Raw genomic sequence first — 27,994 nt, forward strand, 5'->3', positions numbered from 1 at the left:
TATTTTGTTTATTGATCTGGGGTTTTCTTAATTTGCAAAAGCGGATCAGCCCTTAGGGGCTACCATTGTGCCAGATCTTTCTCTGAAATTCTGTGACATTTGACTTCTCAGTAGCTGTATTTCAATATGCAAATAATGTTCTCATTTCATTTATTTTAAGCACAGTTATCCACAATAGAGCTAAAATTCAACATAAAACAGATACACGGTTAGTGACTGGTCAGCTTAATATCAGAAAGACCATGCATTAAGTAACCATGACATGTGGTTCCCGGTTGCTACCTTGAAATGAGAGTTAAATAAGCAAAGTGAAGTAATGTATTGAATAGCTTAATACGAGGTAAAAGACTGAAGGGAAATACTGTTGCTACTGTAATTTAGTTTTTAGGAAACATGAAAGTGAAAATATCATATAAAATCAAATATGATTAGCATATACTCCTGCTTGATTTTACCAGGTGACTGATCTTGATGATGAAGTTGGATCTCCAGCAGAAGAATTTAAAGCCTTTGCAGCAGACACGGGGATGAACAGAAGCCAGTCAGAATATTGCAATGTGGGCACAAAGACCTATCTGACCAATCACCCAGCCAAAAAATTTGTTTTTGACTTCATGCGAGTCTTAATAATTGACAACCTCTGTCTTACTCCTGCCAGCAAGCAGACTCCACTAATTGATCTTTTGTTGGAGGTAAAGAAAAAAAAATGCATTTGCATCTCTTGTGTAGTTTTTATACTTAGAACATTAATAACCAAGCACATTTTATGCCAGATGCCTTTCAGATTTCATATTTTGGGTTGTACAGGCAGAGCATATCACAGACTATGGGAATTTTTTTAAATCTCAGATATGCTATATACTCTAACAACTTATTTTCTTTCCATTCCCACAAGCGTATCCCTAATTCAGCCCTTTATCATCCTTTCCCTAGGCAGGAATTGATAGACTCTTCTGTAAAGGGCCAAAGAGTAAATATTCCAAGCTTTACAGGCCATGCAGTCTCTGTTATAAAACTATTCAACTATAACATTATAGCTAGAAAACAGCCAATGACAATACATAAATGAGTGAGCATGGCTGTTTCAGTAAGACTTTGCCACAAAAACAGACATAGGCTGGATTTGGCCCGTGGGCCTTCATGTACCAACACCTTCTCATGCCACTCACAGCGACCTTGTCTCCTCAGCTTATAACTTCCTACTTCGTCCCACTTTTGTAATATTATCAGGTATTATTGCTCTTGGGGTCCTGTGCAGCTTAAAACATGGTGCAGTGCACACAGTATTTGCTTAATATGCACTTACTGAAATTTCCCCAAGGCAGCAAAGTTCTAGGTTGCTTGCTGTCTTAGCTCGGACTGCTATACCAAATACCATAGACTATGTGGCTTAAGTAAGTAACAGACATTTATTTTTCACAGTTCCAGAGACTGAGAAATCTTGACATCAAGGTGGCAGCTTGGTGAAGTTTTGGTGCCCTCTTCCTGGCTTGTAGATGGCTGCCTTGCTATACTCTCACATGGCAGAGGGAGAGAGAGAAAGAGTGAGCACAAGAGCAAGCTCTAGTGTTTCTTTTTCTTATAAGGGCACTAATCTTCTCATGAGCACTCCACCATCATGACCTCATCTAAACCTAATTACTTTCTGATGGCTCCATCTCTTAGTGCCATCACATTGATGGTTAGAGCTTTGCCATATGAATTTGGAGGGACACATTTACTCCATTGCACTTGTCCATTTTCCTAATAAATGATACAGATCAGCTGACACATCAAAAATGAGCCCTAAGTGGCCATATTGCTGGCTCTGGAAATTGATCATCCCTGAAAACCAAATGTTCACCTAGGAAAAAATCTCAAAAGATCAAAGGAAGAGAATTTAGTATATGACTAGTTGCCTGTACATTCATATTCTTTTGGTCAATTCATATAGGTAGGGTCAAGCAGTCCATTCATTCCACATCTCTGAAAATAATAACGTTAGCTCTCTAAAGATTCAGTCAATGCAAAAGACTAACTGCTTTTCTCTCTGGGGAACTTCCCATATGCTCTTGGCCTTTTGGCAACTGAATCTGCACTTTCTCTGCTCCCTCTAGTGGCTAACACAGTTAATTTTTTTATTTGAAACCTTAAAACTGCAGGAGATATTTTATCCTGTTCATGTGAAAGTGTCTCTGTTCAGTCAGTTAAAAGAAATTGCTAATGTAATTTAGATACCAGTCATGCTAAGCATTTTAACCAGGACCACAGTGTTTAATATTGGCAGAAAAATAATCACTATCATCAATAATTCATTCGGTGGATTTAAAAGCATGCCTAGTAGAGCTTGTCCTCCTTGGAAACTCCCCCCCCCCCCTTGGAAACTTTAAGAAGCAATATGGCTAGCACCTTAGTGTATTGGGTAAGCATTTGGAGCACTCTATGCAAAATGAAATGGTGATCAGGACATAACAGGATAATAAAGTTCAGAAGAAGTGTGTGTAAGAAAGCACAACTGAGCCAAATAATGAAATGTATGTATGAAATATATGGAGAGATCTATCCAGTAATAGAATTTTCAGTCTTGTAGAAACCCTGATAGCTAACTAGCCTTGAATAAATGATATAATTGTCTTTTATTTTGGTTTTCTATATTTTTCAAAAAGAAGATTTGATATAGCATGTGTCAACCTTTAGTTAATACTCTCTTTGTTGTGGATAGTAATTTGCCCTATAGTGGAATTGTATCTGTACTGGGAAGTCAGGGATGCTAGGGTTATATTTCAGGGAGAAACAGGGAATGTCAAGATTGAAACTCCCAGGTAGATTATAAACTCCTTAAAATTAGTCACCACCTTTCACATGTCCTTTAATCTCTCACAGAATTAGTACAGTTTTTTGATGTATTCTTTTGTGTATTTTTTTAATCATTTAACTAAAACTACATCCTGGCAGTACTCAAACAGGCAGATATGATATCGTCTAATAAGAGATACACATTTGCTTTTAAAAATTAACTTAATACCTTGAGGAACTTCAACTCTACTACACATGTACAGAATAAACATACAAAACATTTATTGCACCACATGTCTTCCTATGGTGTAAAAAAGTGAATGGCAAGCATATGATTTTGAACGTTGGGATTATAAAGTCCTTATCTCTGAAGAAGTTCAAGAAGAGAATTATCCTGTATATTTACCATTTACCTACACATAAAGGATGGGGTTTGAACCAACTTATTTTCAGTTTGGTACATTTGAGGCAGACCATCTTCAGTCTTAGGACTGTAAGAGTCTCACCATGAGATTATCTACTTGATTTGATCTACAAAAGAATGTGTGAAATTATCTTTATTAGTAGTTTATAAAAATAAGATTCCCATTCATACAGGCTGGCCAGAGTGTGACACTGAGTCCAAGTACAGAGGAGATAGTATGGCGTAATTGAAAGAGCAGAGGTTTTGGAGTGAGAAATACCTATTTTGAATTCTAGCCCTGTTATTTATTATATAAGAATTTTCATCTCACTGAGCTCAGTCCATTCTCTGGGAAATAATTTATATACAATCTCCCCTACGTGATTTTTGTGGGAGTTAAGTGTATGTAAATCACCAGCAAAACTGTTTTGGGAAATGTATGCTGGTTATAGCTGTGTGACCTTGGCCATTCTTAGTTCTCTTCACCCCTTATAGTTTGCCCACTTCTCAAATGGTATAAAATAGAACCTGTCTCTGAGGACTGCTATGAGAATTAAATAAGATAATACATTGAAGATTCTAACAGAAGACCTGGCACGTAAGGCTTACTCAGAAAATGCAGTGACCTATACTGTCATATACCTGTGGGTGTCCAGTAGCCTTGCTCCCAACTCATGTGTGTCTCTGCTGTCACCACCGTGTCTAATGGAGGGTCCAGTGAATTTGCTGTGCACAAATGCCACCATGGCGGCAGGAAAGTAGATAGAAAAGGTTTTGGCTATACCTGAAAGATAATGGAGCTAAGGGGGCTGAGTTGAAGTGTGCTTGTCTGATGCCATACGTACTTCTCCATGGTCTCAGGAGTTAAGACTCTGTATTCCAGCCATCTTCTAAAAGACTTCCCCATTCAAATCAGTGTGAAATCTACCCTGGGTGACTATAGGGCAGTAAACAAAAGGTAGCAAAAGGGGGCAAAAGGGGGCAAAGAGAAGAGATAAGTTAAGAGGAATACTGCAGCCAGAGTGAAGAAGCTCAAAATCCTCTTAAGGGCTTCAGCCCATTACAGAAACCACAGGATACGAAAAGTCTTCCTCTCAGAGCCACGTTGCCCTGAATGTGAGCAGCAGGCTCCATGGGCTATCTGGCCTGTACACGCAAAGATTCTGCACAGCGTCTATAGGCTGCAAAAAGGAGGCTGTGATATTTTTGAATACTGGTATTGACTGGCTTCCCTGTTTCTATAGGGAAGGCATCTGACGGCCACAAGCCAGAACAGATCATAGTGCTCACCCTATCTTCCTTCTACCCTGAACTCATCACAGTTATCTGGTGCAGCCAACCAGGTTTATCTAAAAGATTGGTGAGGAGATTGTAGCAGAGTTGCTCTTATGCATTTGTTAACTTCACTATGGAGACTTTTAGTAAAGCTGGAAGCGTATGGTATAGCAGGTGAGGCCATGGACTTTACCATCAAAGAAACTGAGGTTTGAATCCTTGTTGTGACTTAACCACTCTAAGCCTCAGTTACTGTATCTCTGAAATGTGATAGTATCTACTTCAGAGAGATATTTTGCAGATTGAGATAATGTACATAAAACTAAGCACTGTATCTGGTACATAATAGTAAGTCCATAGAATGTTTTTTTAAAAAAACACCTCTGAGACACTGTGCATGTATTTATATAGTCTTAAATCCTTAAAAAGCTAGGCTACAATAAATGTCACCAATAACATTTAAACTCAGCAATTAAAAAAAATTAAAAAAAATAAACTCAGCAATTTGAGCTGATGACAAGTATAAATTCTGGGTCATAATCACTCCTATATCAGCTTCTGTGAGGGGATTCAGAGGATTAAATGTCAATTGGTGACTGAGCCAGCCTTAAATCCTTGCAGAATGCAAAATAATATTTCTTAATTAAGTAAAGATAAAAATTGTTAATGAAGCTACTTCTCTGTGTCCTGTGGTCCCTCTGTTTGTAGACCCCAAAACTTTGTCTAGTTAAGTTTTGATAAACTCTGCTCATTATTACTTACCCATTAACCACCTTTAGTTATTATGATCCAGAATGAACACTATCATCTTCAGGAGTGTTCAAATCCTCCTGTGAATGGAGAACCTTACTCTGGTAAACTTTGATCAGCTCAAGCTATTTGATAAAATGGTCTCTGATCTGATTACAAGGTAATCCTCAAAGATCTAATCAATCTGCTGCTTACCACTTAAAACATTCTCATTTGTTCTTCATTTGGCAGGGATGGGGTCTCACTGTACCATCAGCATGAGGAATAAGCAGGGCATGGGTGACCTAAGCAGGGCATGGGTGACCAGGGCTCTCCTGCTGACCATTGTTATTAATCTGTTCAGCCACACAGGAAAATTTATTAAGATCAAAAACAACATGACATGTCCTTCACTTTTTCCTAAATTATTCTAATACCAGACCAAATTCCTGAACAGTAGTACTATTTTGTTTTTTCATTCATCATTCTTTATTGGGACATTGATTTGTTGGTAAGATTTGAGTAATACAGCTTGTCTCCTTGTAACACTAGTACTATTTTAACTATTTAAGGCCCATATTTTGTCATTTTAAAACAAAATAAATATGTCTTACAGGGAAAACAGAAAAATGTTTTTTGCAACTTTGGTTTAGTTGGTTTTCAAATCCCTAGAATAAGATTTTTTATTTGAATAGAGAATTTAAATTTTAACTGCTCCTTTATCAGTATCTTGAAAATCAGAATGGAAAGAAATGGGTTTTTTGAAGTAGAGCAGATTTTAATTTTAAATTCACAACAGTAGTCTAAAGCCTACTTTTGTAACATGGTCATAAACGTAGTCCCAAATCTATCTGTTCAAGGATCTACAAAGCATCAGTGCTATGCCTGTATTTAAAACATAAAGATCTCTTTTTAAGAAAAAATTTTATGTCCGTTTGTTGAATTGTTTAATATCCAGCCCTTATCAAAAGCTGACTAAAACCACTGGCATTTGAGAATGACAAAAGGATCTTTCCCACCTTTTATCCACTGGACTGCCAGTGCTTTGCCACCCACCTCACAGGTTAGACACTTGACGTTTAGGCACCTGGATTATATTACCCTAATTACCAATAGAAATGCCATCTGAGTACTGTAGTTTAACTTTGTGCCATAAGCTCTTATTCAAGATAATTTTTAAAATCATCTTTAGATTGTATAAAACCGTTATCAAAAGCATTACCTATAGAGTTATCATTGTCCTCTTTATAAAAAGACAGAGAACATTCCTCCAAGAACAATTTTAGGAATGCATGCTTCCTGCCAATCTAGTGTGCTACTTTTTATAGACAATAAAAAGCTTTGTAAACCATATCATCTTTTTTTTTTCTCCTTGATACATGGGAAGCTCAGAGCTAAATTGTATGTTTAGCTAACCTATTGATATAAACATTCCCCTCCCCATTGATTACTAGAATACTAGATTTCTGAGCCTTGGTATTTGTTTTAATGGCTTTATAGTTTTATCTATATCTCATTAGAAATTGCCAGCTGTCTTTGGAAGTGAGATATACTATCAAATATTTATTAAATACCTACAGTGCTTAGAATATTGTTTTTGGAAGACTGGATTCAAAAGAAGATGATGTTTCACTTTTGCTTCTTTTTAATTCTGTGGTCAGAAAAATAAAAGAAAATATAAGCATATCTACCATCTCTCATATCATATTTTGTTATTTACCAGTAGTTTTTTTTATTTGACTGTGTAAGTATGATAATATAACAATGATTGAACCCTTATCTTTATTTAGTTGATTCTGTTTCTAATTCTAAATTTTATTGATTAGGCTTCCCCTGAAAGATCTACAAGAACTCAGCAAAAAGAATTCCAGACTTATATTTTGGATAGTGTGATGGACCATTTGCTTGCAGCTGATGTCTTATTGGGTAATACTGTGTTTTACTTTCACTTTTTAAAAGTACCTGATCATTCTTCTTCTCTGTCTAAACCCCAAGTATATCTCCTTTTTAACTTCATCTTTCCTTTCTGTGCATCTTCCCTTCTTATTGGTCTTTTCTGTAGTGAGGAAAAGGCCCATATAGCTCTTCCCTTTGAATCTGGGATAAAGAATCAGCAACAGGAAGTACTTCAGTTGCTTGTCCACATCTGTACATTCAGGTGGGAGGAAGAGCACAAGTAAAGAGAATGTGTTAACCATGTAACATGGATGCCTGGGTGGCGGCGAGTGTCTGCCTTCAGCTCAGATCATGATCCTGGGGTCCTGGGATCAAGTCCTGCATCGGGCTCCCTGCAGGGAGCCTGCTTCTCCCTCTGCCTGTATCTTTGCCTCGCTCTCTGTGTCTCTCATGAATAAATAAATAAAATCTTAAAAAAAATCCATATTATGTAAACAAGCTACAAAAAAATCCATATTATGTAAACAAGCTACATTTCTATGAATGTCTAATACTTTTAAAAATTAACTACTGTGATATACTTAATCAAATTATAAAGCTCTATGAATTAGAAATATGACATCATGACTATATAAAGCCCCTCAGATAAAAATGCTTTATAGACATCCCCAGAAACTTCCCTCCTGCCCTGACCCAATAACTGCTCACTGAATCACTGTCCCAACTTCTACAACAACAGATTCACTTTGCATCCTTTTGAACTTTATAAATGAACTCATACATGTATTCCTTGTAGTCTAGCTTTGTATACTCAACACATTTGTGAGATTTGTCCACGTTATTGCCTGTAACAAAAGTCCATTTATTTTCATCACTCTGTAGTATTTTATCATATGAATATATATGAATGAATATATATGAATGTATGAATATATAAATGTATCCATTTTGCTGTTGTTGGACATTTAGTAGTTTCTAGGTTGGGACACTTAGAAATACAGCTACAATAAATATTCTTGTTTGTATTCTTGTATATAGTATTTATACATATCTGTTAAATAAATACCATGAGTGGAATTGTTGGGTTAGAAGTATATGTATGTTACTCTTTTCTGAAGGAGGGTAGAGGCAGAGAGAAAGGGAGAGAGAGAACCTTAAGCAGGCTCCACACCCAGCACGGAGCTGGGCTTAGGACTCCACATAGGGCTTGATCTTGTGACCCTGAGAATGTGACCTGAGCCAAAATAAAGACTAGGATGCTTAACCCACGGAGCCGCCCAGGCACCTCGACCCCTATGTTATTCTTTAGGATGGCTTCCAGGACATAAATTCAAAACCTACTATGATGTTTTTTTCTGTATGTCCCTATCTAGTTACAATAAAAATTCAAAGCTTCATACATTTACAATGGAGCTAACATTTATATATAAAATAATGACAGAATTTAAAGGAGAAGAAAAAGTAATGATTTAACATATTTGTTACTTGAGTTCCCAGTAATAATATTAATCAGAGAACTTCCATCCTATTAAATTATCTTTGTTTTGCAAAATTGCCAAGAAATCTTTAGTGTTGTCTTAATGTGTAACTCTCAAAGCATGGTGTCAAGTCAAATTTTGCATTTGTTTTTATCACTTGAGAATCTTACTTACATAGTATCAGTCTTACTATGTAAAGATACAAAATGAAGAGTTTTGCATAATGGAATAATTTAGTTAGTAGGAATAATAATCACAATCAGTGGAGCTCCAGAATATCTAGGAAGGGGGAGCTTACAGAGGGCATTTTGTTAGGAAGATTAAAGTGGTATGGACACAGCAAACACACTGAAGGCGCTGGAGTAGCTTTTTGAAGAGAAACAGTACTGAAGGTAATCGTGGAGGGAGGAAGAAGTGCCCCTTTGGCCCCACCGGCACTGATTGTAGTTTATTTTTCACAGTTGTTCTGAACCTCTCCTGCATATATTACTTCATTGTGCTCAAAGGTACATTCAGAACTAGAGTTTTGCTTGATGACTTGTTTTACCTTTTATTAGTTATACAGAATCTATTCACAGCAAATAACCTGACAGCTTTTTTTTTCTCAGAGATCCTCTGTCATTGCTAGTTTAAGTTGAGGAACTATTTGCTTATCACAGACATTCTCGAGGCAGTAAGAGACTTCATACTCTCAGTCTGTAACTATTTTATACTGCAGAAATGGTTTCTTCCAACATTTGTCGTGATTTCTGGCCATGAACATCATTTTCTTAAAGTAGTACATAAGAGCTAGTGGTCTTATTTCTGAATGTAGTAGATGAACTCATTTTGCCTTAGCTTCATTTATTGGAGCTTCTGGTCTTCTGCTGGTTGATAATAGTTTCTTAGATTCTTTTTTTTCCTGCTCAAATTTAGGGGAAGATGCATCCCTGCCTATTACCAGTGGAGGAAGCTACCAGGTATTGGTGAACAATGTGTTTTATTTCACACAACGTGTGGTGGACAAACTTTGGCAAGGCATGTTCAACAAAGAATCTAAACTTCTTATAGATTTTATAATTCAACTAATTGCACAGGTAATCTATTGTCACTATTAGTTTTAGAGTACATATTTTCCTATTGAAAAACTTTTCCTAATGTGTCAAAATTATTGGAAATAAATGTAACTAATAAGATAATGTTAACATTTAATACAAAGCTCAGCTTGTTGAAAGTGAGTAAAAACCATAGACTTCTAACCCTTCCCCTCCTTACCCATAGGGTGGTACCAGCGTGTCCCTTGTAAAGTTGCCTAGTTCTCTTAAGCTCTGGGCTCTCACTGGCTTCCCCACTGGTATTGCTCTTTGCTACCCAAATACCTGGGTAACTTTCTTATGGTTCAAATATGGTTTTAAGTTAATACAATTTGATGACTTGGTTTTTTTGTTTGTTTTTACAGTATGCTACATTTGTATGTAAAGGTTTACAGAGCACGAAGAGTTGATATGAAAGGAATATTTTCTTCTTATACTTAAATCTTCACAGAGTTCATTGTAGTTCTTTGAAGGTGTCATTTTAGTGAGTGAGTGAGTGAGTGTGTGTGCGTGTGGTACCTTTGACTAGGAATGTTGGCCTGGTTTGCCACAAGTGATTAATCTTATTCAACACAGCGTAGAAACTAGAAAATACTGTTACCACGTGTTATTAGCATATGGTGCATAGGTTCTTTTGTGTCATCTAAGAATTTTTTAAGAGATAAATTTGTGTTTAAGCCTAAGAAAAGTTTACAAGTGAGGAAATCAATCTAGAATGTCAAAGGTTTTTTTACTAACATTTTAGATTTGTTTGTTTGTTTGTTTGTTTTTCTCAGTAATTGTGAATAGAGATCATTCACCCTAACAAAACTTTTGTTGCAGGAGATTCTCCTTAGATTACACTTCCATATGTACTCAGGCAGGCTGCTCTGCCTACAGGAGTTTTAGCAGCTCTTCTCAATGGGGCATGTGGTTTTCATCTCGTTAAATTATACTTATGTGTCTCTTGGGTTCTGAACCTCATAATAGCAAGAGCTTTTTGGTTTTTAACTCAGCACCTTGTATTGAGCATGGCACCTGGTATGTAATAAACCTAATATTTATATGCGAATGATAAGCAGACTATTTGTTTCTATTTTACTAAATAAAGTATCTTTCTTATCTTTAGTCAAAAAGAAGATCACAGGGATTGTCACTTGATGCAGTTTATCACTGCCTCAATAGGACCATCTTGTACCAGTTCTCACGGGCACACAAAACTGTTCCACAGCAAGTAGCTCTCCTAGATTCTCTCAGGGTACTGACTGTAAACAGGAACTTGATCCTGGGACCTGGGAACCATGACCAAGAATTCATTAGCTGTCTGGCTCACTGCCTTATTAATCTACATGTTGGAAGGTAACTTTTTCACGTTCAGTTTGCCACCGTGGTGAATTTGTCATTCCACCAAAACTCTTTGTCCTACTTTTTTGATAGTAACATTTTTTTCCTTTTAATCTCAGTTTTAAAACTTCATAGAAAATATAAACACAAGGGTAACATTTTTGCAATAAAAGAATGAGTATTTTTTCTGTAATTTTCCATGTCTTTAAATTGGTCATTAATCACCTTAAGTCATGTATGTAATTTTTTTTAAAAGTTTATTTTAAAATAAACAAAGTATACAATGTTGGAGGTTAAGAGGGATAAAAAGGAAAGAATAATGAATAAATGCAGTGGTATATGTTAAATGGGCGTAATTAGTATTTTTCCTTGATTGCTTTGACAGATACTTATTTAATGTCTGGACATTGAATTAGGGACTGGGATAAAATGTGAGCCAGAAAGACGTCATGGCAGGGTCTTGGAACATGCAGTCTAGGAGGGAAAATAGACAACTAAGCCAGACCAGGCAAGGTGTGCTAAGTGCGCTAAGTGCTCTGCTGGAAGCATGGTTCTTTGGGAGCATGGAACTGGTGCCCCTACCTGGAAAGAGACACCTGCTGAGTTACAACTTGAATGTGTTTGACAAGGAGGTTAACTCTCCAAAAAGGATGGGAAAGTGATGTAGGAAGAAAGAGCCATCTATGTGATTGCCTTGAGGGAGGAAAGCATATGGCACTTTCGGGAAACTGCAAATTTGTCACTGCTCCTGGAGCAAAGGGTGATGGGAGAGAGACTGGGGGGAGGTGGTGCATAGGCATATGAGGAAAATGTTCTTAGGAACTTTGTAATTTTTAGGTAAAAATATTAATCGTGATCAAAAAACACCTTAAATATTAAGATGCTCATCTTGATGCTGTTGTTTAGTTTAATTACATTTAGTCAAGTGGATTTGTGAGATCATCCCTTTAAAATGGCATTTTCATGATAAAGTAGTAGTTCTGTTTTGTGCACCTGCCAAATCTCTGTTTGCCAATTATAGAACTTTGTGATAGAGCCAGCATTTACTTGTGTCTGGAGAGTTATACTTAGTCATTATGGTTTTCAGCTATAATCATTTCCTTCGTATAGTTTAAACTGACTGGAATTTTTCAGCAATGTGGATGGGTTTGGACTGGAAGCAGAAGCCCGCATGACTACATGGCACATTATGATCCCCTCTGACATTGAACCAGATGGTGGTTACAGCCAAGATATTAGTGAAGGTAGTTTATTTTCTTCCTTTTTTATTCCCCATTCTCCCCATTTCCACTTTTTTTTTTTTTTTAAGAGAGAATGAGTGTATGAGCAGAGAAAGGCAGATGGAGAGAACTTAAGCTGGAGAGAGAGAGAGAACTCCACGCTGGGGCTCAATCTCATGACCCTGAGATCATGACCTCAGCCAAAATCAGGAGTTGGATACTTAACTGACTGAGCCACATAAGCACCCCTCATTTCCAATTTTTAAGATATACCCTGTCCCTTCCCGCAACAGACTCACTTCAGAAACTGCCAGCATTGACAACCAGTGCTCCAGTAGGTCACTCCTGAATGTACATCAATATGCCCACCAACATATACCAACCCACTGTAGCTAGTATGCTAGGGATTATATAACACTCTTATAGTTATCTGACTTTCTACTGACCACTGCACATTAGAAATCAATCCACCCCAATTAGAAATCAATCCACCCCAAAGATTTTAATGTACAGTACTTACAAAAATCACTGGGAAAAGAGAAAACAAATATAAGAGAATAAAAACAGTAGTAGCAGCCATCTGTTTCAAGCAATATTTGCACCTCTAATGAGAGGCAGCTAGTACTACTGATAAGCAGCTCTCTTAATGGCAAATGCCACGTTAGCATTGGTACTATTACTTGTACAAATGTAAGTATCATCAAGTCTCACAGTGTTCTCATGAAGGGGCTAGCAATATCAGTGATTAAGTGGTTTACCCAACTTGGCAGAAAGAGAGCTATAGCTAGTGGATTGGTATATGTTTTTGATAAATGGCTTTTCTTCATTTCCTAGGACGTCAGCTTCTTATAAAAGCTGTCAACAGAGTTTGGACTGAATTGATCCATAGTAAGAAACAAGCCTTGGAGGAGCTTTTCAAAGTCACTCTACCTGTGAACGAAAGGGGCCACGTGGACATAGCTATAGCAAGGCCGCTCATTGAAGAAGCTGGTTTAAAGTGTTGGCAGAATCATTTGGGTAAGAGAGTCCTCAGAGATCCTGTGGCTACGAGATTTACATGCAACTGGGTTGTATATGGGTGCACTTTGGATATGTAATTAAAATTTTCCCAAAAGGGTGTTATGATGGCAGCATTAGTGAAGAGCAACACCCGTTCTAGAATGACTATGTTGAGATTTGGCTTTTCTTCTCAGATTTTTTTTAAAAAATCTAAAATGTGTTACACATCTGACATCTATGAAGTTGGAACATTGCTTGCAGATGTAATTATGGTCACTGTCTTGGCTACAAATCTATGGTCTCTTCTCTGTAATTCTGAAATTTAAAAAGCCCTAAAACCTAAGTTTTTTTTCATGAATTTGGTGTCTAAAATCGCTTGGTAGCAAAACCTAATGTATTTTTATTCTACGTAGTGTAAATATTCACACATTTTGCTGCAGAGATATTAATGTGTTCAGTTATGGTTTACTACCATTGACCCTCAGTATTTATAAAATACAGTGTATGTATCATATCACTTTTTTAAAATCCAAAACCTTCTAAATTTCAGAGTATTCACAGCACCAAATATTTTAGGTGGGGAGTTATAAATTGTTATTAACATAGAAACTGAATACAGTTAAAATAAGTTTACATATTATTGCAGAGCTGTAAAGTTTCCACCAAATGTCAATTCAGTTAGTACACTAATTGTCAAGCTGCTATGGTTATACAAGATTACCAGCAAGTAAATCTGTAATATCTAAGAGAATGTCTGTGTCTGTAATATAAGCCACTTTTAAAACTATAGAATTGTGATTTGTAGCCATGATGCAAAAATGTTAAGACTAATAAATACATGGAGAAATTGTAAAGTAATCTAATTTTAATTTTCATAGCCCATGAAAAGAAATGCATAAGTCGAGGAGAAGCTTTAGTGCCTACCACCCAGTCCAAATTGTCCCGTGTCAGCAGTGGCTTTGGGCTTTCCAAGTTAACAGGATCGAGAAGGAATCGAAAGGAAAGTGGTCTTAATAAACACAGTCTTTCCACCCAGGTACATTGCTTGGTTTCATCAATGGCATTACTAGAAATTTATATTTCAAAGTTTAGTTGTAGCGTTTTATATAACACTCTTCATGTGTAGAAGCACACATTATGAAGTAGAACTTTTCTGCATTTTTGCTTTTAGAAGAGATAAAGAGATAACCCAGATTATGGAAACCTCTCCCAATATATTATGATAAAATTGCATTGTGAATGTTGTGTATGCAGACCCACTTCATAATTGGACATAAGATGAGATTCAGTGATTGATATGTAATCAGCCATGGGTAGTTTTTTCCCAGTTTTTCCAAACTTTCAATAATTTTGTTACTGATAATCATATAAATTTTGAAGCAATAGCAGAACAAAATGGGGTTTTTATTTATCATCTTGTCATATGTATTTGTGATTGATTTTTTTTTTAATTCCTCTACCTCCATTAATTTCTTCCTCATCATACTGCCTTTACCATCCTAGAATCTTAGTGGCATCTCTGAAAAGGGCCTAAGAGAAACCATATGTGTCATTCATTCCCTGCATCAGGTTGGGTTCTCCAGGAAGTACACTGAGAGGGTTTTTGGTGCAAGGTGTTTTTTACAGGTGCTCTCATGGTCCCTGTCTGTACAAGGGTAGGAAAAGATGCAGGATTGGTTACAGGAAATACCAGGTTACAAGGTGGGTCTAGCCTCAACTGACCTAAGTGGAACTTTGAGGCCAGAGTGGACTGTCACAGTTGATCTATACTGAGCTGAGATGCTGAACCTTCTTACCTCCAGATCAGCCAGTCATTCAGTTTGGAGTTTCCTGGCAGTTCTCTACAGCTGAGATGATCCCTGAAGGTGTTGAAGGCACCCTCAGAAGCTATAGGAGCTGTCCCATCCTTGAAGGGGCATGGGGAAGGGTCATAGGAGGTGTTGATCTGTGTCCATCACACAAGCCTCCACTAGATTTGTCATAAAATTAATCTATTTGTCATAAAATTAATCTATCAGTTTTTTGTTTTGTTTTGTTTTGTAGTTGTGTCTTTCATGGGATTTTAATAAATTTAGTTAGCATTATTTTAAGGCGAGTTAACATTTTTCCAGGAAAATCCATGAAATATTAAGACTCTTTTTCTGTCCATTGTTAGGAGATTTCTCAGTGGATGTTTACACATATTGCTGTTGTCCGTGACTTAGTAGACACACAATATAAGGAATATCAGGAGGTAAGAATTCATAACCACAAGAAAGGTTTGCTTTGTATTCCTTGAATGAGAAAGGACTCTGTTTTTCATGATGATTTTATCCCTTTTAAGAGTAAGTTGCTGAGCTGCATTCATTGTCAGTTGATGTTTTTAATTATCCCTCCCAACGGCTGCTTTGGCCATTGTTTTTAAGATAAAAAGTTTGAATTTTCTAGAGGTAGGTGGTATTAAAAAAAACAACAAACTGGAAATCACAACTGAGTCCCATTGACATTAGCTACTGACATATTGCAAGTGTTGTTCTTAATAAATATTAAAATACAAGAAAATCCCTCTCAGAGTTAACAAAGAGATTCTGAAAATATGCATCAAAGTCTCTTAAAATTAAAAAGAAAAACCCTTAAAGTTAAAATAACTTTTTTTGTTATAAGCACTTGGGTGATTATGTTGGTAAGAAATAAATTCAGTAAAATCCTTTTGGTGAATTCATAATTACTCAGCAACTTATCCTAAATATTTTATTTCCAGTGTGGCTGATTTAGATCTATTGAAGGTTTCTGAATGATAAACTGCTAATATTTTATGGGCATTCACTAGCTAGTTGTTATAAGGGAGTCCCCTCCCTACCAGGAACACATAAGTACTATTGTGATATCACGTAATTTTAAGATTATTCATTCAGTAATCTTCTTAGATTGATCTTATATACTTAAATTCCATGAATCATTAGATAAGGTAGTTATAATTTATAATCATCTGCTGAATTGCTATACATCTTGACATTTGATAATTTAGCAAGCTATACCACTTCATAAATTTTCATTTAAGTAAAATAGTTTGGATCTATCCCAGTGGTCCTTTGAAAATGATTTTTCTTTTATTTTTATATGATCATCAAGTTCTTTATCAAAGCTGCATGTTTATATTCTTTACCTAAAATCTTTGGAAATGTTAAGCTTACCAGTAAGCTCAGATGATGGCAGTGTGATCCCATTTACTAGATTTTCTCCTGTGCATGTTCTGGTACCTGTTTTTATAACTTGGAGGTGGCAGGAAGAGAGTCATCCTTAAACTACCATGTTATCTATCAATTTACACTGGACTTAACCATTTCAGTGTATTTTCAGATGGTAATATTACCATCTTTCTTGTTTCAGTGTTACTTTGTTCAAGCATACTGCACCCTCTACCTTGATGTATCTGGCGCTGATGTAAACACTTGGGCCACCCCAAAAATCACACCCTCTCACAAAATTAGCAGGCTGCCGTAACCATAAATAAATGTAACTTTACTTTTATGATATAGACTGAAATGATATATACTGATTTTGTTTCCAAATATTAACTTGGTTTTAAGTTATTTGTAGACTTTTAATGATTACTCCTGCTTTTGCTTGAAAACCAACCTGGACTCCCTCCCCTTAGCGTCAGCAAAATGCCCTGAAGTACGTGACAGAAGAGTGGTGCCAAATCGAGTACGAACTGTTGCGGGAGCGAGGGTTGTGGGGTCCCCCCATCGGTTCCCATCTAGACAAGTGGATGTTGGAGATGACAGAAGGGCCCTGCAGAATGAGGAAAAAAATGGTGCGAAATGATATGTTTTATAACCATTACCCTTATGTGCCAGAAACGGAGCAAGAGACAAATGTGGCGGTGAGTATGCAGAATTAAATGTTGGTAATGGCTCTTCCAAATTTTCTTCTTCTTGGTAGGCATTTTTCTTCTAGGTCAGTTACCTAAAATATCTAATTTTGGGAATGCACTAAACTATATTAAATTCGTAATGCAGGGTGGTGGTGGTGGTGATATAATGAAGCAATGCAGCAGTGTAACAGGGAGACTGGTGAAGTGGTTTAGGTTACAGGCTCTGAAGTCAGACTGCCAGGATTTAAAACCTGGCCCTACCACTTCACTAGCTGGCTGACCTAGGACAGGCCATTTGGCCACTTTAGGTGTCTGTGTCCTTGTGTCTCATGTGGAGAAAAACACACCGAGAATAACAGTTCCATCTCAAAAGTTGTTGGGATTAGCTTGGTTAAAATCAGTGAAGTACTTATATAGTGCTTATTTTTTGCCAGACACTATTCTAAGTGACTGTTAAGTAAATAAATATTGGCATAAGTAATAATCTTTGAAGAAATACAGAAGACAGCTAAAGAATAATAGCCTGAATATGTAGATCTTTCTATGTCAAGAAACTTCATTACTGATTTCCTCAAGTTTAAAACACAGCCTTTGCCCGTAAGTTTCTTTTTATTCAGACAAGTCACCCTTCCAAAAGCCTTTATTCAGACTTTTGCACATGACCAGAAGAATTCTGTCTAAGTTGATGATGGTCCAAGAATCATGTTTTTAAGTTCAGGAAAATATATACTCTCCCAATAAAGCTACTACAAGTTTAAAAGAGAAAACACAGGGGTATAAAATCTACTGAATTTAATTCTGAAAATCCTTATAACATTTCTAAATAATAATTCGATTCTTCAGTGTCCAGTAATAATCCTTTGCCTCCAAAATGAAGAATACTTTTGTCCGTAGAAAACTAATTTTTGTCATAGAATCACAGCTTTGGGAGTTGAGAGGGGGTCTCAACCAGTTATCTTACCCAGCTTTCTAACACTATCATTTTAATGTTTAATCAGTTACAAAGACATTATCTCTGAAGCATTTTACCTGTTTTTGTACCTTGTCTTTGAAATGCAATCTGTATTTCATAATTACAGCACATCTCAATTTATACTAGTCCCATTTCACATGGGTCTGCTGTAACGGACCAGACAGCTCTAGAGAATCCCTAACTTTTAGACCACTGTTTTGTGACTTTCTTTAAATGTATACTCCATTTTGATAAATAAAATTCTTACGTCTCCCTCTAATATCATTTAATTTTTTTGAGGTATCATTTAAATTTTAAAAAATTAATACCGTGACTTTTAAAAAATATAGTCTGGAAAAGCATATTCCGAGATTCAGGAATCTTACCACACTATGCTTCATTAAGAGAGAAAAGTGACTATCTCTCAAGGGAATGTATCCCAAGCTTTGTTTCACTTTTAGTGTTTAGCTGCCTCTAAGATGAATCTAATATAAACTCTTACACCCTGTTGGGAACCCAGATCACTGCAAAGACTCATCCACTGAAGATCGTTTTTGGCTTGTTCTTCTTGATGTTTGGTTAATATGATTTTAGAATCTATGAGGTCATACAGTACAAACACCTGCCCAGTGTAGAAGTTTTATTATATTTTATTTAAAAACTGAATTTCAAAACCCTCATGGATTTTAAGTACTTTCACATTGTTGACTTTATTTTTGATTCTGTCAACAATTGAAGAAATTAAGATTTATGAAAGAGGCTTAGAACATGAATCTTCTAATAAATAGTTCAGATTCTATAATGTGAGGGCAGTTTGCATTGTTCCAGTGTCTCTTTTTTTTTCTACCAAAACACTGGCTCTGTTTATTTTGTACTCAGTGATTTCACTTCTGTCCTGATACTTCTAGGACATAGGTCTTAGAGCTGCTAATATATAATTGAGATTTTTCAAGATAGCTTTCTAAAGTCCACTTTTCTCAAAGCTATTCCATTCTGTCAAGAACGTCATACTTGGTACAGCTGTAACTTAAAGCACCATAATTTCTAGTACTACTGCACTATGGGGAAAAAATTAATCCACCCATATTTTGCAGATTTTTACTAGCAACTACTTTTGTCTGAGCTAACCAGTAATACAGTCTTTAATTCTTAACCTTTTTTCCCCAAATAAATAAGACTTTAAGCTTGTAACAATTTGACAAAATATTTATTTAGTCAACAGTCCTATAAATTGAATCCATTCAAAAATACTCAAATATAAGATAAACATGCTCTCCCAAAAATGTGACCAACTCACTATTTTTATTTAACTGAGGCATATGTTTTTGAGTTTTTTATTTAACTGAAGTATATTTTTACTTACATAACCATAACATTTTTATATTGTTTATTCCTTTCCTTCTTTACAACAGTGCCATTCACATTATAAAAATATATTTAAACTTCTGTACCAGATAAAAACAAAATAACCTATTTGGAGTTCACACTTACAACCTTAGTAATATTAGCATTTTACGTAAGCAAAGGCGTTCACGAGCCTGTAAAATCTAAACAGACAGTCTCAGAAATAAGTATGCACCATATGGAACTTATTTTTTAACCAGATGGGTTACATATTGGGAAATACAAGGCAGTCTAGAAATGTTGGAGATACATTAGCAAAAAAGGAAAGAGCAGGTGGGGAAGGGGAGACTGTTACAGAATGTGGAATCTGTGTGGCTTAGTTCATATGCAAGTCAAGATTGATCTGCTCTGACGAAATTTTCTGAATGACTAATTATTTTGGTTTTGCCAGTTCAAAATCCTTGTAAATTTGAAACGCCATTAAATGTCCACTTTTATTTTATGGAATGTGCAATCTGGCAATGTTGAGTGTCAAGAAAATTCCAAAAAGTAGAAGTAACTGTTATCTTACTGACTTCTATAATAAAATCAAAAAAGAAGATCAAATAAAAGCACAATGAACACAACATGAATACAGTTTTCCCAATTTTACAGATGAGGAGTCAAAACCTAGAGAAAGGTCTAGGCACAGCTCCTAAGTAGTAGAGTATGACATGAGTATATAGGATGACACTTCCTTAGAAGTTGATTTACTTTTAAATGAGAAGAGATTCCAACCATTGATGACCTTATCGGTGGACAGTGAATTTCTTCCAGACAGAAATAGTATACTAGGTTTTGTCTGCCTGATGCTAATAGAGTATCAAGAACTTTATAAATATTGAATGAGTGGACTACCAGCACTGTTCCTCCCAAAATTAGAGACTTTTTCCATTGTTTTCCAATTCAGCATTCTGTAGAAGTTTCCTAATTCTGAAATTTTTCCACTAAAAAGGGCTGGTAACAAATTATAAAATTTGGGCCTCAAGTATAACTTGACAGAGGGCTATATAAGAAAAAGGGTGTAAACTTATGAATATGAAATTACTCAGGTGCCTCTTTCCAGGATTTTGAAAGGATCCCGTGGGAAGTGAGGACTGTTGAAGTTTAAGCTTTCTTTATTAACTTTATAGAAAATCCACCTCTACCCTGAACAATATTCCAGATTACCTCCCAGAGTTAGAGATCTATCACTTCTTCCACTTCTGTTCCTATAAATGTGTTGCCTTCCTTGCCTGCATGTTTATAAAATATAGTCAATATTTTTTGTGATGTAAGGGGTTTGTGCCAACCTAAAAAATGCTTTCAAAGCCTCTTGCTAGGTAAAACAGGCTTTATCTGAGCAAGGACAATTAATTGGTTTAATCTTTTGCCTTATTAAGAATAATTACTGTTTCTAGGTGGCATTTTAATTTTTATTCTGTTGCTTAAGCTGAAAGAATACAGTGATGATTAAAATTTATTTTCTTGTTTTAAAATCTTTGATGTATTAGAAATGAATTGAGGGTTGTTGTTTTTTTTCCCTTTGGTCATTAAAGTTTTATTTCTTAAATCTTGATACTGCTGTCCGCTGTATACAGGATAGCTTACCTAACATTCTAAGTTTTGAACTTTGTTTCTTGATTTTTAAATTGGATGTTTGTTTATAGAATATAGACTATATTTTTAGAGTCTTATTTGCCTTAGACATAAATGCTTTGAAAGTTTATCCCCAAGAAAAAAAAAAGAAAGTTTATCCCCAAAAATTATTTTAATAAAAGCAAGAGTAATAATTTTTGTAATGAGAAAAATTAGATACATGTAGAAACTTATCTATTCTCACATGAAAATAATTCCTCTTTGCACAGTGACTTTCCTTATGGGGTAATTTCCATAACAAAACAGCTATGCTAAATTGCACTGTAATTCTGTATCTTAAGAGGTAATGTCAGTTGCAGATACTGTTAAGATGTGAGCCTTGGATATGATGAAAATATAAAATCCAGTGGCTTTTCAGCAACTGTCTCATTACTCTGAATCCTATGGAAGGAGAATAAGATTCCATATTTTGCCATTACAAAATCATATTTAGGTATAAATACCAGGTTTTAATTCTGTGATCCCCTTATTTTCATGAATTTATTTTGATGGAATAATAATCTCAAACAAATTAACTATTGTTTACAAAAACCATTGTGCTGAAGACCCCACTGTCTACCTTTTAATCTGGGACTGCTTGGGACAGAAGGGTAAGCGACTTACTCAAAGTTTCCTTTTCTAATTAAAGGAGTCTCCTGTGGCTACCCCTACATATATTTTTTATGTAATATATAGATGTCATGGAACCCATGGAAACTAAGCAGCTCATTCAGGAAATTTCCATTGCTAGCAATATAGAAAAATTTGAAGAGAAATAAATAATTATTTTCTAGAAATTTTGACTTTGAAAATTTAAGACTTCTGTGTAAATATAATTATAATAATTATAGAATTTTAAGTAAAAGAGAGCTATGATAACACTAAAATTATTAGTATAGCATATCTCTTTACAATTGATTGAATGCTGTGCCTTGTAGTAAAATGAGAGCCCCAGGCAGTGGATCAATGTAAATATGTATTAAACCAGCACTGTACTATACCCTGCAGGGAAAACAAAGAGTGAATGTCAGACCTTTCCCACATTCTGGTTGGGGGGTAAACAGTGGTCATTAAAGTTGCTTTCGACAGCAGTAATAGGTCTATTTTGCTATGTTGGTCTGTCACACATCCAGGAAATTATCTTGTTTTTTTTTTTTTTTTTTTTTTTAATGAAGTTCAGAGAGAATTGCAGAATCAGTACCCTTCACTCCTTCATAATTCCACATGTACATCAGTAGAGTTCAGTCTTTGTAATTCCGTTTTGTTGTCATAAATTTTACATACATTGAAATATACAAATCTTAAGTGTTCCATTATGTGTTCACATCTGTGTGTTTTACACTCGTGTAGCCAAAACCCCTACCAAGATAGAGAACATAGATGTATATTTTAAAGATGATTCTTCATTACAAGGTATGTTTTTAAAAGTTGGGTTTTAAAGAGAAACATTTATTAAAACCATGTGAAGTATTTGAAAGTATGCCCAGTAGTCCAGTGTTTGTTTTGCCTAGGGAGGAAACATTTGTGAAATTATTTTGCCGGTGCATGTTTATGTGGGGAGAAGCACTAGATGTCATCTCCAGATAAAACTGTGAAAAGGAAGAAAAACTGGATTATTCTTGGGTCCGTTATTGCCCATATATGGCTTGTATATTTAGGTGCCTAAGCAACACAGGACAGCCCAACAGAGGTTTTTGCCCTTTTGTTTGATTCGGAGAATAAAATATAAAGCAACCACCTAATACTTTTTAAAGTACTTTTTACCAAAACTTTTGGTCTGGAGGCTGATGCCCCAGTCTCCTACCTTCTGCTTTTAGCTTTTCTGGGGTTATATCTGTGAAAGGAATAAAGAAAGTAGGTCACTGGGCTTTTATGGGAGAATGTTTTTTCCACTAATAAGCACCTCATGTTTTCTGCGGTATGGGGAATTGGAGATAATGGAGTAAACCAGTTGCTCCTGTTACAAAACAGATATAGGGATAAGCACAGTGAAAGGTAGGTGGAAGGTAATAGCAAGTATTGGATTCTGTTATCCAGTTTTCAGTTTTTCCCTTTCAAAGCCATGTGGAGTTGCCTGTCAGTCATCCGTGACTCTGGCCACCTGTGCTGAAATTTTGTCTGTGATTTATAAGTAAGTCCTGTTGAGTAGTCTTGAGAATTTTATTGTAGTTTCTACTTTAAAACTACTTTTGATAATAATAAAAAAGTTACAAGATGCTAAGTGATTGTTTCAAACAACATAGGATATCATATTAATTTTCTTTGAGTGTGTGCATCTTCCATATTTCATACAATCCTCAAGAAAATTTTATTTTTGTGGTGTTCTTTATGTTGTTTTTTTTCTGATATTTCTATACTTAATACCCTGTTTTCAGTCTGAGGTCCCAAGTAAACAGCCTGAGACACCTGATGATATCATTCCTCAAAAGGTAAAACACAAATTACCATAAGAGAATGCAAAATACTTGCAGTTTTCTTTGTTTTTGTTTTCTAGTGCATGGTAGACTAGACTAACATAAAAGATTGACTTTCCATTTGTTCTTCCTGTAAGTTCCTTAGAGTTGAAAAGTTGGTGTCACTCATGCTGAGAAGGGTTTTAGTCTTTCTCAGCTTTGTTCTAATTAGCTTTCTAGGGCCTGTGTGCTGCTCACTAACAGGCTGAGTATTCACTGCTTTCACCATAAAATGTATATTGCTTCACATATAAACTAACAAGTTCTGACGCATGTTAGTAATGGGCAGCCCGACACCTTCAACTTTTTTTTTATTTGCTCATTTAATTCTTCCAAATACTAAACAGTGTGTATTTTGAGAATTCAAGGAGTATTCTCTTTTAAAAATTATTTTTCAATCAGAAGGAACTAATGAAAACTAAGAGTATGAATAGATCACTTTTTAAAATACAATTTTAACTTATTTAAATAGTTAAAATAGTTTTCTCTTTCCAGAATGATTCAGTACATAATTCAGAAAAAAAAAAAAAAAAGATGTAGTTCTTTAGAATCCAGAAATATACCTCAAAATATTTAGGGAAAAAGACTTAGAGTTCCAAGTTGAAGTCAGTAATCAAGTAGATGTCCCACATCTATTAATTCATTGTCTTGCCCATCACTAACTATGCTTTCATCATTTTCAAAATAAACAATTTTGAGTTGAAGATAATTGTTATACCTTGTATAGAAGAAGTGGTATGGTACAAAGTTTACTGCCTTTGTTACATTTCAGAAATATTGCAATATTCTTGTTAGTTTGCTCATCACATTGGTTCTTCCTTCATTGTAATATGATTTTACCTCATTTTAATACTTTTCTTTGTCATATATTTCAATTTCCATTTCTTGTGTATCATTCCACAGTTAGCTTATAGCTCTTTAGATTCCCTGACTCTGTATCTGAATGTATCTAAATTTAAAAGAAGGGCAGTGTGACTTCAGTTACATAGTTTTTTATCTCAAAATAGTTTCAGTGTTTTAGTCTAAATATTCCAACCAATTGGACACCTGTTTTCCACTTGAATTGGAAATCATTTGTTTAAAATGGTCTTGCTTGAAATAAACATTATTGTGGATAATACATATTGACTATTTGACTTGAAGAGTAGGGCCAATAGAGTATTTTTAATTAGCTATTCTGACTTGGAAAAGAAAACTGAAATAACGTTTAAAAAGTGAAGGGTTCTTTTTTTAAGATTTATTTATTTATTTTAGAGAGAGAGAAAGTGCATATGAGCAGGGGGGAAAATGTAGAAGAAGAGGGGGAAGGAGAGAAGCTCAAGCGGATTCCCCACTGAGCACGGAGCCAGTGTGGGGCTCAATCTCAAGACCCATGAGATCATGCCCTGAGCCCAAACCAAGAGTGGGGCACTCACCCAACTGACCCACCCAGGTGCCTCTACAAAGGAAAGGTTTTAAAGCATGTTTAAAACCGCATCCTTTTTTTAATTGTTAAATCCAAAATCTGGTCTAATTCTGATCAAAGAACCTGTATAACATACTAAATTTTCCCTATGGTTTTACAGTTGTGTAGGACATTCGAGACCTTATTTTTTTTTCATTATTTTATGGTTTTAAGGGGGGAAAGAAAGGTTTAGGTCAGTTGCAAAGTATATTTTTAGGATAAATATTAAATCTGAGAAAGAAATGCTCTTGAATCATATGCCAAAAATATCAAATCTTTTCTAATGTTTCTAGATAATAAATTTCTTCTTCAAGATGGATATATATATATATATATGTATAATATATATATTCTGAATATACTCATTTAGTTAGTGAGTTTATGGAGCATATTATTTTACACAACAAACAACAGGGATGTCTTAGCAAATTGGAGGTACCAGCTTGGAGGAGCAGGCCAAGCAGAGAGTACCATCTGGCCTTAAGATGGTTGATTCTGTGTTGAGTCAGAACTCTCAGAAGGTTTGGGCCATTTCTGGAGCTTTAGTAAGAACTGGGAATATGAGGAAGAACACTGCAGTTCTTAGTCTTTACCTCTAAGTATCTGAAGTAACATTGGCACTGATGATTCCAATTGAACGCATTTGCCTTTAGGCCTGACTACTTACCTTATCTGGGATGGAAGCAAAGTTCCAGCCCTTATGCAAACCAGACATCCTCTTGCAACTTGATGCTCTCCAAAACTGAGTGTTCTCTTTACTGTCTAGGAAGGTTTCCTAATACATCAGTGAGGCCATATAATACTAACGTGAAAGCGTTATTTGACTAGAGATGATTTATTTCTATTTCAGGAAGAAAAACTGCTAATATTGTTTTTTTGATATGTCTGTTTTAAAAGTCAATGCATTTTAAAAATAGAGAAACTTAACCCAGAAGTCTGGATTTACTGTATATAAATGCAGTCTGTTAAAAATCCCTTTAAAAAGGTAACACCTAAAGAAGTCTTGATACCATACTTCCTTTGGGAAGCTTATATTTTAATTCTTGAAAATAATTATTTGAATCCTTTCTTCTGCTATTTCTTAGAAACCCGCTCGATACAGAAGAGCCATAAGTTATGACAGTAAAGAATACTACATGCGACTAGCCTCTGGGAATCCAGCCATTGTCCAAGATGCCATTGTAGAGAGTTCAGAAGGTGAAGCTGCTCAGCAAGAACCAGAGCACGGTGAAGACACTATTGCTAAAGTCAAAGGTCAGCCTTCCTCTTTGATTGAAGTAAAAATCTCTTTGGAGTATTTCTTATATTTGAATTTTTATGAAAATATGATCTACCATAAAAAGTAGGGCCAATCCTCTAGATAAAAGTATCCATACATATTTTATCTATTCTTAAAGAATCTTAAACAATCTTCTTAAAGATTGTTTTCTGTATCAGAACTAAAGAGACTGGCTCTTTATTGCCTACAGATGGATGGAATGTGCCTTTTTGGCTTGATAATGCTTTTATTACATTTGGCAGGATTCTCAGTGACACCTGACATTTTAATTTAAGGCCCTGATAACTAAATAAATATTTATAAAATTAAAACAACTACTAAATGTGTTATTAGTGCATGTTAGACAACAGTTAAGAAATCATGGTCTTTCTTCCTATGAGCTAAGACACATTATTCCACAACTGTACTTTATGAGCTTAGTAAAATACACATGAGATAATTTGGACTTTTTGATTCTGTACTTTTACATATGTGTGCCCTCTACCCCTTGATATGGATCCTGACAAACCCTACCCAGCCTCAAAGACCGTGGTCAAATATCAAATCAACCTTCTCTGAAACCTTTTCCCACTCTCCTGTCCACAGATACATTTGCCCATTTCCCAACAATTTCAGTGATTTTTCACTGATTTCTGTTTTCTAAATTATGAGTTTCTCAGGGGCAGAGATAATTTTTCTTCTCACTTTATGGCTTTTGGCACATGCCTAGCACAAAATGGGGATTCGGTTTCTATTGAAAAAGTAAATCAACCCATTGTTTTAACTCTTTGAAGCCTCTGATCTTGGCATACTCTATAAACAAAGCCTTAGGATATAAATTAAGAACTTTAAGTTAAAAATTAGTTTCAGATCCCATTGATTAAAAAATTGATAATATACGACCATGTCAGCAAAACACGCCATTAAAAATTGTGACCCATTTCTCTGATTATAATTTTCCTCTTCTCTCTCATGGTGACTGTGACTTATTAAGCATTTCATAATTTATCTAAGGTTTTAAATAGAATCCTAAAACTTTTAGTAGTTGAGCAAGTTTATAAAAGTCTTCTAGTTTTCTTGACAGTACACCAACAAAGTTATGGAAATGGATCCAAAGCTATTATTTGAGCATAAGTGAAGGTATAATTCACAGAGTTAGTCAGAAGACTTGTGTTTGGGTCTTTAGCACTTCGCTTGTCTTGGCCTCATTTTCCTAATTTCACAAATTTTGGTGTCACTACTATGCTATGCAAGGTGTTATAATAGACATAGAATTGGAAGTTTTAATTTATTAAAAATAGTGCAATGATATGGGCATCTGGTTCAGTTGGTAAAGCATGGGATTCTTAATCTGGGATTGTGAGTTCAAACTTCATGTTGGGCATAGAGCTTACTTTTAAAAAATGTAATTATAAGCTTTATCCCCTTATGGATATTCTCAGCAGGACTTCAGCTCTCTTTCTTACTTACATACTCTTTTTTATGTGAAAAGAAGGTTCTTAAGGCAAAGAAGAACCTCTGATCTATGTCTTACCTTTTTCAAAATTCTTAGGGCAACTATCATTGGTAGGTGTAACATGACTTTTTTTGGAATAACTAAAGAATATTAATTAAATGTGGGATTTAGAGTGTATTTTGAGTGCTTGTCATACTTTGGTATCTCATCAATTGATTTTAATGTCACCTCCTGTGATTATTAATAAAGTCATCAAAATGTAGACAATAGAATGCTTTAATCTGCAAATTAAATGATCTTTCCCTGTATTTTAATCACCTCTGTTCATATATGAACAATCATACTGTTGCTTGTGATATAAGTCTTGAGAGAGTCCTCATGGGCCCTCCGAGTAGGTGAGATCT

The 27,994-nt window shown here is 35.4% G+C and overlaps 1 protein-coding gene across 10 annotated transcripts in view; it reads left to right on the plus strand.

Moving 5' to 3' along the window:
• The window catches only part of WDFY3 (WD repeat and FYVE domain containing 3), a 267,477-nt gene that overhangs the window by 188,478 nt on the left and 51,005 nt on the right, over window positions 1–27,994 (plus strand). For 8 of the 10 annotated variants that reach the window (XM_055312924.1, XM_055312928.1, XM_055312926.1 and 5 more), the window contains 11 exons: window positions 459–692; window positions 7,009–7,108; window positions 9,472–9,632; window positions 10,738–10,967; window positions 12,087–12,196; window positions 13,007–13,189; window positions 14,050–14,207; window positions 15,327–15,404; window positions 16,809–17,036; window positions 23,355–23,408; window positions 25,962–26,130. In XM_055312924.1, the coding sequence (XP_055168899.1) occupies window positions 459–692; window positions 7,009–7,108; window positions 9,472–9,632; window positions 10,738–10,967; window positions 12,087–12,196; window positions 13,007–13,189; window positions 14,050–14,207; window positions 15,327–15,404; window positions 16,809–17,036; window positions 23,355–23,408; window positions 25,962–26,130 (1,705 nt within the window). The remainder of the gene's footprint in view (window positions 1–458; window positions 693–7,008; window positions 7,109–9,471; window positions 9,633–10,737; window positions 10,968–12,086; window positions 12,197–13,006; window positions 13,190–14,049; window positions 14,208–15,326; window positions 15,405–16,808; window positions 17,037–23,354; window positions 23,409–25,961; window positions 26,131–27,994) is intronic. The other 2 variants (XM_055312929.1, XM_055312934.1) reach the window with 1 other exon arrangement.

Source organism: Nyctereutes procyonoides, unplaced genomic scaffold (genome assembly GCF_905146905.1).
Source record: "Nyctereutes procyonoides isolate TBG_1078 unplaced genomic scaffold, NYPRO_anot_genome, whole genome shotgun sequence".
Lineage (NCBI taxonomy): Eukaryota > Metazoa > Chordata > Mammalia > Carnivora > Canidae > Nyctereutes > Nyctereutes procyonoides.